The sequence below is a fragment of the Protopterus annectens genome, chromosome 17.part0 (assembly GCF_019279795.1).
Source record: "Protopterus annectens isolate FY-2018-M chromosome 17.part0, PAN1.0, whole genome shotgun sequence".
Taxonomy (NCBI): Eukaryota; Metazoa; Chordata; order Ceratodontiformes; family Protopteridae; genus Protopterus; species Protopterus annectens.
In genome coordinates, this window is record NC_056751.1 from 88,170,053 (window position 1) to 88,187,912 (window position 17,860).

The following is a 17,860-nucleotide window of genomic DNA, read 5'->3' on the forward strand; positions in this document are numbered from 1 at the left end:
AGTAAGTAGTTAGAATAAAGTGAAATAAGAGAAAGGGGAATAAGCTAAATGGGGAAAAGGAGGTAAATATGAGTAAAAACTTAGTGAAAAAAGGTATTAGGGGTTAGAATTCTGTGGCTAGAATTAAGCAGAAACTGAAAAGGGGCTGTATGCAATGGGGGTCAGATGATTAAGTTCACTATGGTTGTGTGTACAGGAGCAAGGGTATTAGTAAAGTGGACTTTTAGGGTGATTTTAAATGAGTGGGGCTGTGTGATAGATCTGATTGTTAAAAGTAGCTTATTCCGGTGGATAGAGGGAAGATAGTTGTAGAGGGTTTCACCAACTGATTTTTTAGGTTTATGAATGTCAAGGAGGTTTCAGCTGGTGCTTCTAAGTTTTCTGGTTGGGAGGTAGTAATTTAAGATGTTAGAAATGTAACGGCAAAAAAAGGGTTTGGAAAGGATGGAGTGGATAATATTAAGTTGAGAGAAAAGAAGTTGATTCAAAGCCATTTCAGTGTTTTCAAGGCCAGGCAGTGATGGGATTTACGCTGAGTGTTGGCGACAAATCTAGCTGTTTTGTGATATGCATTTTCCATCTTTTTCAGTAGTGTTGCCTGTAAGTTAATGAGGACTTGGGAACCATAGAAGAGACTGGGTAGGAGATAAGCAAGAGTAACCGCCTTGCCTATGGTGCGAAATAATCGTTTGTTACAGTATATTAAGTCAAGCTTTTGGTTAGTATTTTTGAAACAGTAATTTATATGAAGGTTAAACTTTAGTTTATCATCAGTTATGACCGCTAGTAGTTTGGTATGGGATTCAACATTGATGGTGGTGTTGTCTAACAAGGTGATAGTGAAGGTTGAGGTGTTATGACAGGGTGATTTAGGCAGAAATAGAAGTAATTTAGTTTTCTTAGCATTGAGTATTAGCTGATTATTAGTTAGCCAGGTTTCAATATTTGCAAAACTTTGTTTCTCTGACCTGCTTTCCAAAACCCACCAATCAGTGGAGGTGATGACTGCAGAATCATCTGCATACTGGATGAGAGTTAGTTGGGGCAGGATTTATAAAGATGGTTAGTAAAAATGTTGAATAGAAGAGGTCCTAAGATGGAGCCTTTGGGCACACCTATGGTAATTGGCAGAGGAGGGGGCAGTATAGAAAGCCATCTAACAGACTGTTGCCTATTGGACAGGTAGCTGCTGAACCAAGAGATAGAATATTTTGCACATCAATATGCAAATGACACAGTAAGCCAAAATACGACTATAAAATTGAAATATTTTTCAGAAATCTAGTGATGAGGATCAAAAACTTGGAAAGGAACTCTAAAATGCACCACAAAGAATCTACAACTCAACAGCTACTGGGGACCTATCAGCTCTCAGACAATAGCTTAATTCACTTAGATCCTCAAGTTAGAAAAATGCAATTTGGCCACACCCAAAGGGACATAATATTTTAAACCACTTCCCCATCTCACTTAGTCTTTCACTTTTCCCGGTTAGGGGTCGCCACAGCAGAACTCTGGTCCGCTAATGATTGACAGTGGATTTTGACGGTGCCGAGTTGCCAGCCCAACACCCAACCTTCAAAGAAGGCACACCCATTTACACACGCACCTACCTGCATGTTTTTAGACATCACTCAACTACGGGGAGGACATGCAGACTCCACACAGAAGGCGCTCCAGCCGAGAATCGAAAGGGAGAACCTCTTGCTGTGAGGTGACAACACTAACCGCTGCACCACCCCCGTAGGGTTGCCACCTTTTCAGATCCCCAAAGTGGGACATTTTTTGTAGAAATGTGAGATTTTGCAGGATAAAACATACCCCCCGGCCAGTGCAAAGGACAGAACTTCACTTTTTTGCCAAAATAAAAGCGTATTTTGTAGCATTTGAATTGCTTATGCTATTTCATATAATAGTTATGTGTTTCAGATACAAAACAACTGTTTTATGCAACTATTAACGAAAACTTAAATATATTTTGTCTTAAAATCTCAGGACATTTGCCATTTTTTAGGTTTTGTCGCAGGACACAACTGTCCAAAGTGGGACTGTCCCTCACAAAGAGGGATAGGTACCCTACCACCCCGACCACTTCCCCATCTCACTTAGGGTATCTGAAATTTCATGTGGCAACCCCACAAGGTTCAGTGTTCTCACCCATACGATTGACTTAGGTCTACACTGGTTAATATAAACATCAGATTAAAAGTATATAAATGCAGTCTGCACCTAACTTAACTATTGCTGACAAAGATGATGCACCTAACATCACAGCTCTAAACTCATCACGGACAAATCCAGAAATAATCACATTTAAAATATTAGTACTGTTAGCTGCAAACATTAACCGAATTTAAAAAAAGCGATTTAACATACATTCCCTGATGTAAAAAGTTTATAATTTTATTGTCATTATTTATTAAGTGTAATTCACCTTTTGTCCAAAAGTCTCACTGTTAGGAGGGATCAAAAGAGGCGGGGGCTAAACTGAATGCCAAAATCAGGGACAGTTGAATAAGGGCGTGCCACCTCTTAACCCCACCTTAAGTTTATTTATTTGCCGGGAAGTTCGACTGGGTTTCAGCCGAGGATCGTGAAGAAACGCTCCAAAGTACTAGTAGCAATCAGTATGTAGTATTCTTTGCAATAAATCTACAGTACAGTTGACACATTTACGTACAACATACACAGGCAAAATAGAACACTGCAAAATTCGTGTTCATAAGGGTAAGGAACATAAAATATAACATTAAAGTAGCAAGAATTTAATGCAAACAGCAGTAGAGCACCTCACATTCTGGAAGCATTCAAAAAAGCGCATTACTTTCTAGAAACAAATGCAGCAATTTATTTTATTCTTTAAAAGGGTGATGTTCACAAAAACAGTATGTAATGAGTTTATACTCGGGTTAAGTACAGTGAACGCAACTTAAAAGGCGAGTAAATCACGGTACAACCGTTATATTTAAGTAACTAAAACAGTTTAAAATCCTTGCTGGGCTTTACGACTGTATTTAAGAATCTAAACTTAAACTACCGTGCTAATGTATGCATTTGTGCATGAAGACTTAAAGGGGCCACGGTAGTTTGCAAATTGTTAATAAATATTTAAAAATAATGTTCTACCGTAGTTTCATGGCTTTCCTCAGCACTTGTTCACTACAGTAAAAGCAAATTAGTAAATGTTATTATTTTCTTAAATAAGCATGCTTAGAAGAGACAACGTATTCAAATATTAGATGAAGGCACCTTTGCTTTATAATGGGGTGTGTTAAGGCGGAGCTTAATTTCCATAGACAACGAAACTGATTATCTTTTCTACTTGTAACCTTTACAGGAGCAGATATTGTCTATTGTCGCCTGTCACTTCTTAAGACTCAATACTGCAGTTACTGGTATTTATTTTACAATCAGCGGAAACTATTAAGCTATATGCACTACTGCTACAGCAGCATAGGCTTTGCTGCAAACTTAATCTGCATCACAATACGAACTTTCAGCGATTCAATGACAAATCCAGAAATAATCAGGGGCATCTTTAAAATACAGTACTATCAACCCGAGGCACCTTCAGATCAAGACAAATGTGAATTAATGTACGTATTCTAAGTGAATGAAGGTCTACTGCTGTTACTCTATTTAATTTATTAAGTGTAGTGCATAATATTTTCTGTAAAAGTCGCCAGTTTTGGAAGGGATTAAAAGGGACAGTTGACTGGTATGCTCACAAGCTTTCACGTGGTTACAGCAGTTACTCAGTAAACAGCCTAAAACATGCGAACTACCGAGAAAAGCGTATACACACTGTATTTCTTACCAACAGCTACTTTATCTTCTTCGCCAGTTCTGTTGTATTCCCAGACACATTTGCTTGACATGATGTAAACCCAAAAGCAAGCAAAGCACTAAGATTGAAAAACTACAAAGATAAGCAAGTACTCATCACAAGTTTTAAAACACTTCCGTTTTTAAGATACGCTCTTCTGGTATAGGCCAGTGAATCCCACAGCGACATCTACAGGATTAAACTTGCTGAGTCTTCCGCTGTCTTTGGTAGGGTTTACCACCTGTCCCACTTTGTGAGGGACAGTCCCCCTTTGGGCAGTTGTGTCTTGCCAAAAAAAATAGCATATATCCTGAGATTTTAGGACAAAATATTTCCTATATTTATAATGGTTGCATAAAACAGTTATTTTGTATTTGAAACACCTAAATGTTATAAAAAACAGAATAAGCAACTAAAATGCTACAGGAATAAGCTTTTATTTTGGCAAAAAGTGAAGTTCTGTCCTTTGTACTGGCTGTGGGTATGTTTTGCCCTGAAAAATCTGACATTTCTAAAAAAAAAAAAAATGTCCCACTTTTGGCATTTGAAAAGGTGGTAACCCTAGTCTTTGGTGAAATTTTATCCGCTTTAGTTATTTTAATCGGAGTTAGAAAACCTTCAGATCTATTCTGAAACCATAGCTCTCAACCTTCAATCTCCAAAATGAGGAACACTAGCCCTCATAATGTGGAACACATACTAATGGCTTACTAACAACTTCAACTAGGAAGGTCATAGGATGGTTAAAATATGCTGGTTTTACTTATAAAGAATTAATATAATTAATTTCTTTTTACAATGGATTTCACTTGAAACAATTCCTAACACTGAATGTGTGACAGGGTCTTTCAATGTGGAACTTCGAGGAACGTGAACTTTTTAAGACCCCAAATGAGGTACATTCCTCGTAATGATGTACACTTGAGAGGTATGCTACTGAAACTGATCTCCAGTAACATTTTTAGGATAGTATGTTCAATTTATTCCTTGTCTACTCAGTCATATTTGTCTAGGGTAATGTAGAGATAAATTATCAACATTTAATCTAAAGGTGTTTAATATCATTTAAATTATACATTCTTGCAAATTCTTCTAGTGACTGAAAAGTTTTCTTCCATTTTTTCAAGCTTTCTTTATTTTTGATTTTCCCTGTAACTAGTGATGTCTTCTGGATTAACAATCACCATGCCTCTTGTTCCGTGATGGGCACCTCACATTTAATCATTCTTGTAGCTGACTTTTCCTGCATTTCCATCCACTCTAAGCATATAACCTCTTGTCACAAAAAATCTGGACAAAGCCAAAAATAATGGTGGACAGAACCCCCAAAATAGGGACAAATTTTAACTATTGCTCTTACAAATTTAGAAAGTTGCTAGAATAAAAGGTCTTGTGTTACTACACATTTTCTCGTGGATATGAAATCTGAAACTCAAATGCTAGACATTATATAGTGAATTCAGTCTTCACTGATTTGCCACGAAAATCCAGAAAATCACAAATTTTATGAGGAACAGACCAAAAATATGAGGAGAAAAGCTAGGCAATTGAGAGGTATGACAAAGCCAAAAGCCATCTCTGTACAGCAAAGCACTCACTCTGTGGATGTGCCTCACAAGGCATGTGTTGTCAGCCATTTAAATGTAGATTCACCTTTGATTAGATCTAGTGAAGTTATCAAGGAGCTCAGAGAAATGTTGTACTTTTCCTCAACTCACTATCACACTTGGTATTCTTACTAAGAAAAGTGAAGGATCATGGGGTCTTTGTATTTATTTTAAGTATGTGGCCAAAATGTATGTAGTTTAGCTACCTGAAAAAGCTTTATTACAAAGGAAATTCTGGCTAGGATGAATAATTTCACTATTTCTTTACTTATTTTTTAATAATATGTGCCTGATACAAGGCATTGTCTCAAAATGTGAGGTCCAGTCATAGCTCTCAACTTTTCATCTCCAAAATATGGAACACTAGCCTTCATAATGTGGAACAAATAGGCAAAATGTGGAGCACACTTTATTTATTTATTTTACATTTGTTGACCGGGATAGGCCGACTGGATGCATATCCATTTTCAGCGGAGGCCCGGGGAGAAAAGCTCCAAGGGTAAGCAGATACAGGATTACATAATATCAGCATTACATATTACAAACAGACTATTTACAGAGATTACACAAGTAAGCAAGTTAAACAAGTTCAACAGGTTAGAGTTAATCCTGAGTGCAAGTCAGGATTAAATTAAATTTTACAGTAAACTGTTAACAGATTTTTACACATTCTAGAGAGAGTTAGCCAGGCTTGATACATTGACATAGCCAGTTAAGTGACAAATGTTGTTTGAGTCTAGTTTTAAATTGACCTAAGGTGGAAAGTTCATAGGTTTATACTAGGCTATCTGCCCTAAGGCATTTATAAGCCTAGCCCAAATTTTTGTGGCTTACGCCACCCCTTATATGAAAAAATACTGTGCCCATTAGTTTGTTGTGCCTCTGTCCAGCAGTGACACAGAGATGATTCCCGGGATAAACCTACGATCTCCCATCCACAGGTCAAGATTTCTCTTGAACACAGCCAGCGAGGTGCTCTGCCTCACATGGACCGGGATTTTATTCCACAGCATAGGGAGTCTCTGAGTGATAAATCTATCCCTCCAGCACATCCTATTTATATCCGTGCTAAGGTTTAAGTCGCTTGCTCTAGTGGTTTTGGTGGATTTGGATTTTTTGAGGTGGAGCATGTCCATTAATTCCGGGTTGGACATGGCCTTGTATGTCAGGCACATGTCACCTCTGAGCAGACAGTATGCAACTGAATAGAGCTGGAGTTTTTTTCAATCTGGCAGCATATGACAGATTTTGGAGTCCCTTTATCCTTTTGGTGAGAAACTTTTGGGGTCTCTCCAATTGCTGCAGATGTCGGGTGAGATACATCCCGAATGGGGCATTGTACTCGATCATTGGTCTGATAAGTGAAGAGTACAGGGGAACAATGACCTCACTAGATCTGGATGTGAATCCCTTCATGATCAGGTGGGCAATGTAGAAGGTCTTTCTAACCACTTTAGCAACGTGAGTGTCAAAAGAAAGGCCACTGTCAACCTGGGTCCCCAGGTCCCTGATAACCTCTTCTGTGCTTAGTGGATTGCCACCTATATGGTAGCTTGGGGTTACCTTGTTTTTCCCGAAGGGTATGACTATACATTTTTGGCGTTTAAATTCAGGCCATGGCTCTGGCACCAGCTATCTGTTTCCGTGAGTCCCTTCTGAAGGATATCCGTGTCCGATGCACTTTCCACTATGGCGCCCAGTTTGCAGTCGTCTGCAAACTTTGTCAGCCAAAGTCCTCCCATGTTGGCCTGTACTTCTGAGAAGTAGATGTCGAACAATAGGGGGCCAAGGACCGAGCCCTGTGGGACACCACTTGTGACCGGCTTGGAGTCTGACATAGCGCCAGCAACTCTAACCCTGTGGGTTCTGTCCTTAAGCCAGTTTGCAACCCATCTTGTGACATATGGGTTTACATTTAAGCTGGTAAGTTTTTCTACAATACCCAAGTGGGGTATTGTGTCGAAGGCCTTTTCAAGGTCAAGGTAGGCTGTATGGACTGCTTTTCCCTCATCAATGGCTTTGGTGACTGTTTCGAAGAAGTCGACCAATTTCAAAAGGCATGATCTGCCCTTGACGAAGTCAAACTGGGTCGGGTCCAATGTCTGCAAGTCCCCTATATCTTTGTTTATGAGCTCCATTATGATTCTCTCCATAGCTTTGCAGACTAGACTTGTTAAGCTTATGGGGCGGTAATTACCAGGGTCCGTAGAGGCACCGCCTTTGTGGAGTGGGACCACAGTTGCCGTACGCCACTCCTTGGGCACGTATCCTATGGTAAGGCTGAGATTAAACAGCTGCCTTATGTGCGGGTTTAATTCCTCATTTAGCTCGTGTAGCACACAGCCGGGGACACCATCCGGTCCCATTGATGCTGCGTTTTTAGCTTTAGAGAGAGCAGCTTTCACCTGCGCATTTGAGATGTCTGGGAGGCTACACTCTGCTGGGATAGTTATCTATCCTTTAGGGGAGGGGGGTGAAGTTTGCACTAAACCTGTCTGCCAGTATGTTGGCAATGTCTGTGGGTTCAGTGATTTTTGTATCATTTTGGACTAATTCTGAGCATATCTGGGAGTTTCCACCCAGGTTCCTAACATAGCTGAAAAAGGCCTTATGATTGTCCTTTGAATCCATGGCAATTTTTCTCTCAAAACTGGCCTTAGTTGATTTTATGAGTGCTCATATTTTTTTACTAATAATGATCAGGGGTGACTTCCCTTTTATGGATTTTGTTCTATCATGTAATAGCTTTCTCCTCTTATTGTAAAGTTTGTTAATGGCTGGGGTCCACCAGACTGGACGTTTGCCCTTTGTGGAAAGAGTATTGGTTTTATTTGGGATTGCCTGATCCATGCAGTCCTGGAGGTGTTCATAGAAGGCATTTGTAAGGGCTTCCGCAGCTTGGGTTGTGGTTTCCACTGGCTCAGGGGCCTTGAAGGATACCACACCAGTCTTGAGTAGTGTGAAGTTTACTTTAGAGAAGTTCTTCACTGTGGTCTTTTTTGTTTGGGGTGGGGCGGGATGTGGATTTCCAGTGAGATTAGTTTATGATCAGATCTCACCAATGAGGGATATACTTCGGTGTGGAGCATTTTGTCCCCATGTTTGTGATAATGAGATCTAGTATATTTTCTCCTCTCGTGGGAACAGTGACTAGCTGTTCCATGGCATTTGAATTTATGAACTCCAGGAACCGTTGGGCTAGAAAGTTAGGGCTTGAGTAATGTTCCCAGTCTATATTCGGGTAGTTGAAGTCACCCAATATGATGGTGTTTGGAGATACATTTATACCCTCCAGTGTCTTCAGGAAGGCTGTGTGGGGTTCCTGAGTTTGAGAGGGTGGCCTGTAGCATGCTACAATTTGTAGAGCAGTTTTGCCTATGGTTAGTTGCACCTGGATGGTTTCCAAAGCTTATGCGTTGCCACCAACCTGGAAGTGTGGGTATCCTTTATGAATATGGATACACCCTCCTTTTGTGGTGTGGTCCGGGTTTTGGGGCCGGAACGCATGATATGAGGTAAAACCTAATAGTGCCGGGGTGCTCTCAGGAGCCTTGAACCAGGTTTCAGTTACAGCACAGACATCGATGTTCTCCATACTGAGAAGGGCCTCGAGTGCGTGCATTTTGAGATTTAGACTTCTGGCATTGAGCAGCATTACCCTCAGTTTCTTCCCATTTTTGTTTTCTAGGGTGGTAGGTTTAGAATTTGAGCCTTGCCTAAAAAAGGCACTATGGGGGTGGCAAGAGCCTTAGCCAATATCCGGAATCCCTGGGGTGACAGGTGCAAGCCGTCCCTTGCGAAGCAGCGTGGCTTGTCAAGCATGTCATCCCAGGCAGACAGACACTGGATCCCCTTTGAATGACACCAGACATTAAGCCAATTGTTAAAGCTGATCATCTTGTCTCTATATTGTGGCATCATTCTTGGTGAAGGAAGGATACTGCTCAGGGTCAGGGTCATACCTGCCTGGGCTACATAATCAGAGAGCTCCTCTATGTCTCTTTTCATGTAGTCCAGGGAGGTACGTCTCAGGTCGTTCACACCAGCATGGACAATGACTGTGTCATATTTGTACTTGCCATGGAGTGACCCGAGTGCTTGTGTTATGTGACGGATTCTAGCGCCCGATAGGCAACTTACTGTGACCCTCTCCTTGTTCAGCCTGGTGAGTGGGACGTCAGTGTGTCTGACTATGGAGTCACCTATGACAAGTATGTTTGGTGTTGTATTTGGCCTTAAGGGCTGTGACTGCTTTGCACACTGCTTTTGTGGTTTATGTGTTGCTTGTTGGGTGTCTTGAGGTAGCAGTTGTTTGGGTGTCTGCTTTGGAGGCCTCTGCTGTTTAGGTAAATTTTTACTCAGAGCCTCCGAGTATGTCTTTGTGTGTTTATGTGTTTGATTCAGTGGTGTGGTAGCATTATGTGAGGCTAGTTTTGTGGTGTGTGTAGTTGCCTTCTCCTCCTGTCTGGTCTTGCCAGTCCTGAGTTGAGAGAGCTCAGCCTCCAGTTTGGCTAAATAGCTGCATCTCTCGCAAGTATTTGTGTTATGTGGGAGGAGGAGAGGGTTGTCTGTGTACATGAGGCAGTTATAACATTGCCTCAAGATTCCCAGATTCACCAGCTGGACCAGAGAGGAGATTGACAACTGACCTTTGGACATGCTAGAATAATATTGGGAATTCCTTAATAATTGAAAACAAGGGCCAGTGGGGAGTGAGGGTGTAGTGTTTTTAATTTTTAGTGCTGACTTATATAATTGCTTTAGTGAGCAAGTGCCAAGTAACTTGAGTGCAATGTGTTACAAGTAACTAAATGCAAAAACGACAAACAGTAACTTTCTTTCAAGTGAAACAAGGAACTAGTACAGTAAGCAATGCAGATATCACTAGTGATCCACAGAAGCGATGAGAAGACGCGTATTAGGTGGAATTAGCTTCCAGGGAAATAACAAGCAAACAAGCATATAAACAAAGCTAGATTCAGCAGGCCTGGATCTAGTCTATGCTAGAGCAAACAAGGTGTACCAATTTCAGTAAGATACAGTTCAAATATTCAGGCACTATAAACCTTTAACCAGAAATTCCCAGCTCAGAAGGGCAGAGTCCAGCCTCTTCTCCCACAAGAGTGCAGACCACGAACCTTCTTAATGTAAAATAACTGGCCTGAAGCCCAAGTGCCTAAACCAGAACTAATACCCTTGGACACTGGGCTCTCAATCAGCAAAATTGAGAAAGTAAGGTAATATCAGCTGGAAGAGAGTTCCAGGATCTACTTACAGAGTTTGCAAAGAGTGAGTCACCGGCTGTGTTATTAATTTTGCTAGTCTGAATTAGTAGTTTGTTAGAGGATCGAAGCGGTCTAGGATTGTTATAGGGGTGATAATATTTTTAAGTGCAGGCGTATTGCCCGGATTATAGAGGATTTTATAAGCCATAATCAGTTGGTTATACTGGATTAGGCTGGGTAGTTCAAGCCACCCAAGCTTTTTTAGATTGATGCAATGATGTGTCCTAAAAGGCAGCCCAGTGGCAAACCTGGCAATATGGGTGTAGCAAATTGAGAGTTTGTTAAGGACAGTCTTGTTTAAATTTGAGAGTAGAGAGGATGCATACAGAAGGGTTGAAAGAAGGTGAGAGCGAGCTATGGCAATTTTAGCTGGAGGGGTTAGGAAGGCTTTTATTCTGTAAAGTGACCCTAGTTTTTTATTGATGGTTTTGATAGTTTGGTTAACATGTAGGTCGAATTTTAGATTATTGTCTATGATGACACCTAATAGTTTTGTAGAGGGGTCAGGGGAGATTATTGTGCCATCATTTGAATTTATGGTAAAGGTGAAAGTGGTAGATCTACGTGTTGGTGAAAATAACAGCATTTTAGTTTTTTTGGGATTTAGGATCAGACGACGTTCAGAAAGCCAGTTTTCTATTGTATTAAAGGTGGTCTGGGTAGCTGACCATAACTCTATTGGAGATGTGGCTGAGCAAATCAGAGTAGAGTCATCAGTATATTGGATACAGCTGACTTTTGGGATGACAGTATAAAGGTCTTTAATGAAGATGGAGAACAGCAAGGGCCCTAGTATAGAGCCTTGTGGTACTCCAAGGGTGTTAGGTAGAAGGTTAGAGAGTTTGTTCTGCCAGAGGACAACTTGCATAATCATGGCTTACTAACAGCTTTAACCAGAAAGGTCACAGGATGGTTAAAATAGGCTGCTTTAGATATTGAAAAGAACTTTTAATGAATTAATATGATTCATTTCTATTTACCATGAACATCAGTTAAAAATCTTAACACTGAATGTTGACAGACCCTTTCAATGTGGAACTTCAAGGCATATGAACCTTTTAAGACCTCAAATGAGGTACATTCTCCATAATGAGGTACATTTGACAGGTATGCATCCAGGACATATGGTTTCCAGTTTATTGAAGGATGTTGATCTGCACTGATAAAATAGGCCTGATTGGATTCCAACTTTGGCTACCATCTTGCTGCAATCTGTTCACTTGGTCTTTCCAGTACAGAGTGGCTTACATGGTGCAAGATCAGTGGAAGGGTTCATAGGTAAGTACTAGGCTATCTGTCCCTTTAGATTAGTTCCCTGTGCCTCTGTCCAGCAGAGTCATTAGTTCCCTGTGCCTCTGTCCAGCAGAGCCACTGCAGTGATCCCCGGGGTAAATTTTCTGTTTCCCATCCACTCGTCAAGGTTTCTCTTGAAGAGTGTTAGTGAGGGGCTCTGCCTAATGTAGATTGGAATCCTATTCCAAAGCATGGGGAGTCTCTGGGACAGGAATCTATACCTCCAGCACATCCTATTTATCGCTGTGTTGAGGTTTAGATCCCTAGAGCGTGTGGCTCTCGGGGATTTTTTTTTTTTTTTTGGTGGAGCATGTCCATCAATTCTGGGTTGGACATGGCCTTGTATGTCAGTCAGAGATCACCTCTGAGTAAGCGGTATGCAACCGAGTACAGCTGGAGTTTCTTCAGTTGGGCTGCATAGGGCATCTGTTTGAGGCCAGTAATCCTCTTGGTGAGGTACTTCTGTGTGTTGCAGGTGTCTTGTAAGGTACATCCCAAATGGAGTGTTGTACTCTATAATGGGTCTGATGAGTGATGAGCAGAAGGGCACAATAACCTTTTTTTGTTCTAGATGTGAACCCTTTTCTGATTAGGTGGGCCACATAGCAGGATTTTCTAACCACCTTGGCAATATGATTATCAAAGGAGAGATTACTATCTACTTGGGTCCCCAGAACCCTTATTACATTTTCTGTATTTAGGGGACTACAACATATGTGGTAGTTCACTGGTACTTTGCTTTTTCCAAAGGGGATGACTGCACTTTTTGGCATTTAGCTTGAGGCCATGATTTTGACACCAGGTATCCGTCTCAGTGAGACCCTTCTGGAGGATGTCTGTATCAGCCAGAGAGTCAATTATGGCTCCCAATTTGCAGTCTGCAAACTTGGTCAGCCATAGTCCTCCTGTGCTTGCCTGTACCTCTGAGAAGTATATACCAAACAGGAGGGGTCCCAGGACTGAGCCCTGGGGGATGCCATTTGTAACTGGTTTAGAGTCAGACCTAGAGCCTGCAACTCTCACCGTGTGGGTTCTATCCATGAGCCAATTGGCAACCCATCTTGTGACATAGGGGTTTATGTTCAGGCTGGTGAGCTTCTTTATAATACCAGAATGGGGAATGGTGTTGAAAGCCTTTGCAAGGTCTAGGTAGGCTGTGTGGACCTCCTTTCCCTCGTCTAAAGCCTTGGTAACTGTCTCAAAGAAGTCCACCACATTTAGGAGGCATGATCTGCCTTTAACAAAGCCAAACTGGGTAGGGTCCAGTGTTTGGAGGTTCCCAATGTCTATGTTAATGAGTTCCATGATGATGCTCTCCATGGCCTTGTAGACCAGGTTAGTCAGGCTTATAGGGCGATAGTTCCCGGGGTCCATTGTGGCTCCACCTTTGTGGAGAGGGATAACTGTTGCTGTGCACCACTTTATGGGTATGTAGCCTGTAGAGAGGCTGAGTTTGAACAGTGTGTTTAGGTGAGGGGTTAGTTAATTTTGGAGCTCATGTAAGACACATCCTGGGACACCGCCTGGTCCCATTGAAGTTGTGGTTTTGGCTTTGGATAGGGCTGTTTTAACCTGTGTGTCAGTGATTGCCGGGGCTCTACATTCTTCTTATATGGTTATAGGCCCTTTAGGGGGTGAAGTTTGCACTAAACCTGTCTGCCAGAATGTTGGCAATATCAGTCGGTTCAGTGTATTTTATGCCATTCTGCACTAACTCAGAGCAGATCTGAGAGTTTACACTTAGGTTCTTGACATAGCTGAAGAATGCTTTGTGGTTATCTTTGGAGTCCTTGGCAATTTTTCTTTCGAAGCTGGCCTTGGATGATTTTATGAGGGATCATAGTTTCTTGCTGATACTGATCAGGGATGTCTTTACTTCTTGGGATTTTACTCTTTTTTTGTACTAGTTTCCTCCTTCTGTTGTATAGCTTGTTTATGGCAGGGGTCCACCAGACTGGTTTCCTTTTCTTAAAGGAGTGAGTCTTGGATTTGCTTGGGATAGCACGATCCATGCAGTCTTGCAGGTGCTCATAGAGTACCTTTGTAAGGGATTCAGCAGCTTGGACAGCATTGTCCTTTTAACATGGGGACTGTGAACCTTTCCACCTCGGTCGTGAGTAACGTGAAGTTTGCTTTTGAAAAGTTTTTCACAGTGGTTTCCTTGATTGGGGGTGGGGCAGAATATGGATATCCAAAGTGATTAGTCTATGGTCTGATCTAACCAGCGAGGGGTTGGCCTCCGGTGAGGAACACCGGTTGCCCATGTTGGTGATGACCAGGTCCAATATGTTGTCACCCCTGGTGGGGGTGTTGACCAGTTGATCCAGGGCATTCGAGTTTATAAATTCTAGGAAGCATTGGGTATGGAAATTAGTACTTGAGTAGTCCTCGCAGTTAATGTTTGGGTATTTGAAATCACCCAATATCAGGATGTTTGGTAGGGGTCTACTTTATTAACTCGAATGTTCAAAAGTTTGAATTCATAAAGATTGACACATATGCATCAAACTCTTAAACGTTTGAAAGTTAATAAAGAAAAAAAATACACAGAAAAAAAGATGTAGGCAGAGGGGCAAGCCCCCTTGCACCCCCCACACCCCCTGCTACTTAAATATACCAACTCCGAGATTGCACTACATTGAAGTAAATGGAAATCTCCACCTATGGCTTGCACTTTCAATGCATGTGGTTCGATCCATATGTATTCGTGGTTTTACACTTTCGCGTAAATAAAGTAGACCCTTTTGGTAGGACCTTCATATTTTCCAGTGTCTCCAGAAATGCGGAATGGGGGTACTGGGTCATGGTGGGTGATCTGTAGCAAGCTACAATTTGAATTGATGTTTTGCCCGTTGTTAGTTGCACATGGATGATCTCTGAGGCATTGTGCTGCTCCACTAACCTGGAGGTGTGGGTATCCTTGATGAATATGGATACACCCCCGCCTTTTGTTTTTCGGTCTGGGTTCTGTGGCTGAAAGGTATGGTATGAGTTATAGCGTGGTAGTGCTGGGGTGCTCTCTGGAGCCGTAAACCAGGTTTCTGCTACTGCACAGATATCGATGTTCTCCATACTGAGGAGTGCCTCGAGTGCATGTATTTTGAGGCTTAGACTTCTGGCGTTGAATAGCATTACCCTCAGTTTTTGGTTACTTGTGCTATTTACGGTTGTGGGTTTGTCTTTTGAGCCCTGCCAAAAAAAGGCATTATGGGGGCGGCAAAAGCCTTGGCCAGTATTCGAAAGCCTAAGGGTGACAGGTGCAAGCCATCTCTTGTGAAGCAACGTGGCTTGTCGAGCATGTCATCCCAGGCAGTTAATTTTCTATTTCAGATCCAAACTTTTTATCAGTTCTTCTTTTGACTCATTTGAGTATGTACTGGGAGCAAGAGCAAACTGCATATTTCTTATGACATACAATCTACCCAGAATTTCATGACATTTCTGCAAGAGTTCAGCAATTTTCTCATTGACTCAGTACTGCATCATCTGAACTGGTTAATTCTGGATTACTTTAGTATCTGGGTTAGTCAGTGATGATGCAGTGGCTATTACTATACACTTTATTATCATTATGAAGGATATTATATTTGTTTAGGTAGTTACTCTTGCTACTGTTTTAAACTTGTCACTTTTTATGTTGTCTAGATGCTATCACTTCTGACTTGGTGACAGAACCATTCTCTTAGTCTGCACTTCTCCATGAAGCTTCCTTTTTGCAGCTCTACCAGTCCTGAGCTGGTTGAAAACAGCATTTAAGTACTGTAACTGGTGATCATCTTGCTTTTATACTTGACCATTCCTGCTAGAATAGTGCATCTTGAACTTTTTTGATGGGATATAACTGTGTTGTCACATCAGCTGTATAAATACCTCTCAAACACTTTTATTAAAACTTCAATGAAAACAAAGGCAAATACATTAACAGAAAATAAAATAAACCATTTTAACATTTTCCATTTAAATACAATATGCATCACCTACATTTTCTTTGCTACAATCATCAGTCCAAAATTACAAAAAATTGCTGAATTGCTGCCTTCCCTTAAACCTCACTCCTCCTTCTGAACATTATTATGTATGTAACTCGTTGCAAGCACTGTTTGTTTGTCTTTTGGCTTTTCCCGGTTAGGGGTCGCCACAGCGGAACTCTGGTCCACTAATGATTGGCAGTAGATTTTCAGGAACGCCGAGGTGCCAGCTCGACATTCAACCTTCAACGAAGGCACGCCCATTTATGCATGTCTTTTGAACGCCCACCCAACCGCGGGGAGGACATGCAGACTCCACACAGATTGCACTCCCCGCACTCCTGCTGAGAATCAAACGGGAGAACCTCTTGTTGTGAGGCAACAATGCTACTGCTGCACCACCGCGGATGTCTAACTCGTTGCAAGCACTAAATCTACAAATTAAGCACTCAACTTTCCTCACTTTTTAGGAGGAAAACAGTTTTTAGTACTTAAATTAATAAGCACCTATCCAGGCATGTCTAAGGATCAGCTCCTGGTATTTTCTCCTGTCCACCAGATGAATCTGCGCAGCTTGGGGCAATGTAGCAATTGCCTCATGTACACCGACAACCCTCTCCTCCTACCACCCAAAACTACAACCTGTGAGTGATGCAGTTATATAGACAAACTGGAAGCCAATATCTCACCAGCCAAGACTGTATTAGACAGTCAATAGGAGAAGGTAAACACCTGCACCACACCACACTCAACACATAGTCCATCAAAACCTACACCACCTAAACCCACACATAGTAATGCAAAACACACACCTACATTTGCGGAAGCTCTCAATAAAAATCTGCCCAAATAACAGAGACTTCCAAAGCCGAAATATAAGCAAGCACCCCCCCCCAACACTACCCAAATGACACATAGCCCACAAAATCAGTGTGCCACTCAACCTCAGCCCATAAGGCAAAACAATGTACCCAACACACTAGTCATAGGTGACTCTATAGTTAGCCACACTGATGTCCCACTCACCAGGCTAAACAAGGAGAAAGTTACTGTCAGCTGCCTGTCAGGTGCCAGGATCCGCCACATAACGCAAGCACTCAGGTCACTCCACAACAAGTACAAATATGACTCTATCATTGTCCATGTTGGGTAAACTTCTGGTGTCATTCTAATGAGGTCCGGTGTCTGTCTGCTGGGACAACATGATCGACAGACCATGCTGCTTTGCCAGAGATGGCCTGCACCTGTGGCCCCTGGGATTCCAGATACTGGCTAAGACTCTTGTGGCATATATAGTCTATACTTTTTTATAGTACCTTTTTTAGGCAAGGTTCAAACAACAAACTCACCATAGCAGGTATAAGCAAGCAAAATCTGAGGGTAATGCTACTCAATGCTAGATGTCTAAACCTCAAAATGCAGTGACTCAAGGCACTCCTTAAAATGGAGAATATTGACATGTGCAGTGACAGAGACCTGGTTCAAGGCTCCAGAGAGCACCCCTGCATTACCAGGCTATAACTCATACCACACCTGCATTACCAGGCTATAACTCATACCACGCCTTTCAACCACCTAATCTGGACTGAAACACTAAAGGAGGAGGAGTGCCCATATTCATTAAGGATATTCACACCTCCAGACTAGCTGTTCAACATAATGCATCTGAAATTATCCAAGTGCAACTAGCACTGGGCAAGACTGCAATCCAGGTTGTAGCTTGTTACAGATCCCCCGTCATGCCCCAGGATGCCCACTCCATGATTCTTGATATACTGGGTAATATTAAGGTACAGCCCAATACCGTAATAATGGGCAATTTCAACTACCCCACCATGAACTGGGAAAACTGCTCATGTACTAACTCATTTGCTCAACGCT

General features: G+C 41.8%; 1 protein-coding gene across 2 annotated transcripts in view; it reads right to left on the reverse strand.

The window, feature by feature from the left end:
* POLR1E (RNA polymerase I subunit E) overlaps nucleotides 1-3,973 on the reverse strand; it is a 970,793-nt gene extending 966,820 nt beyond the window's left edge. The window contains exon 1 of one of the 2 annotated variants that reach the window (XM_044059632.1): nucleotides 3,818-3,973. In XM_044059632.1, coding sequence (XP_043915567.1) covers nucleotides 3,818-3,878 — 61 coding nt within the window. In that variant the 5' untranslated portion in view covers nucleotides 3,879-3,973. The remainder of the gene's footprint in view (nucleotides 1-3,817) is intronic. The other variant, XM_044059633.1, reaches the window with a different exon arrangement.
* Between the last annotated feature and the right edge of the window lie 13,887 nt (nucleotides 3,974-17,860).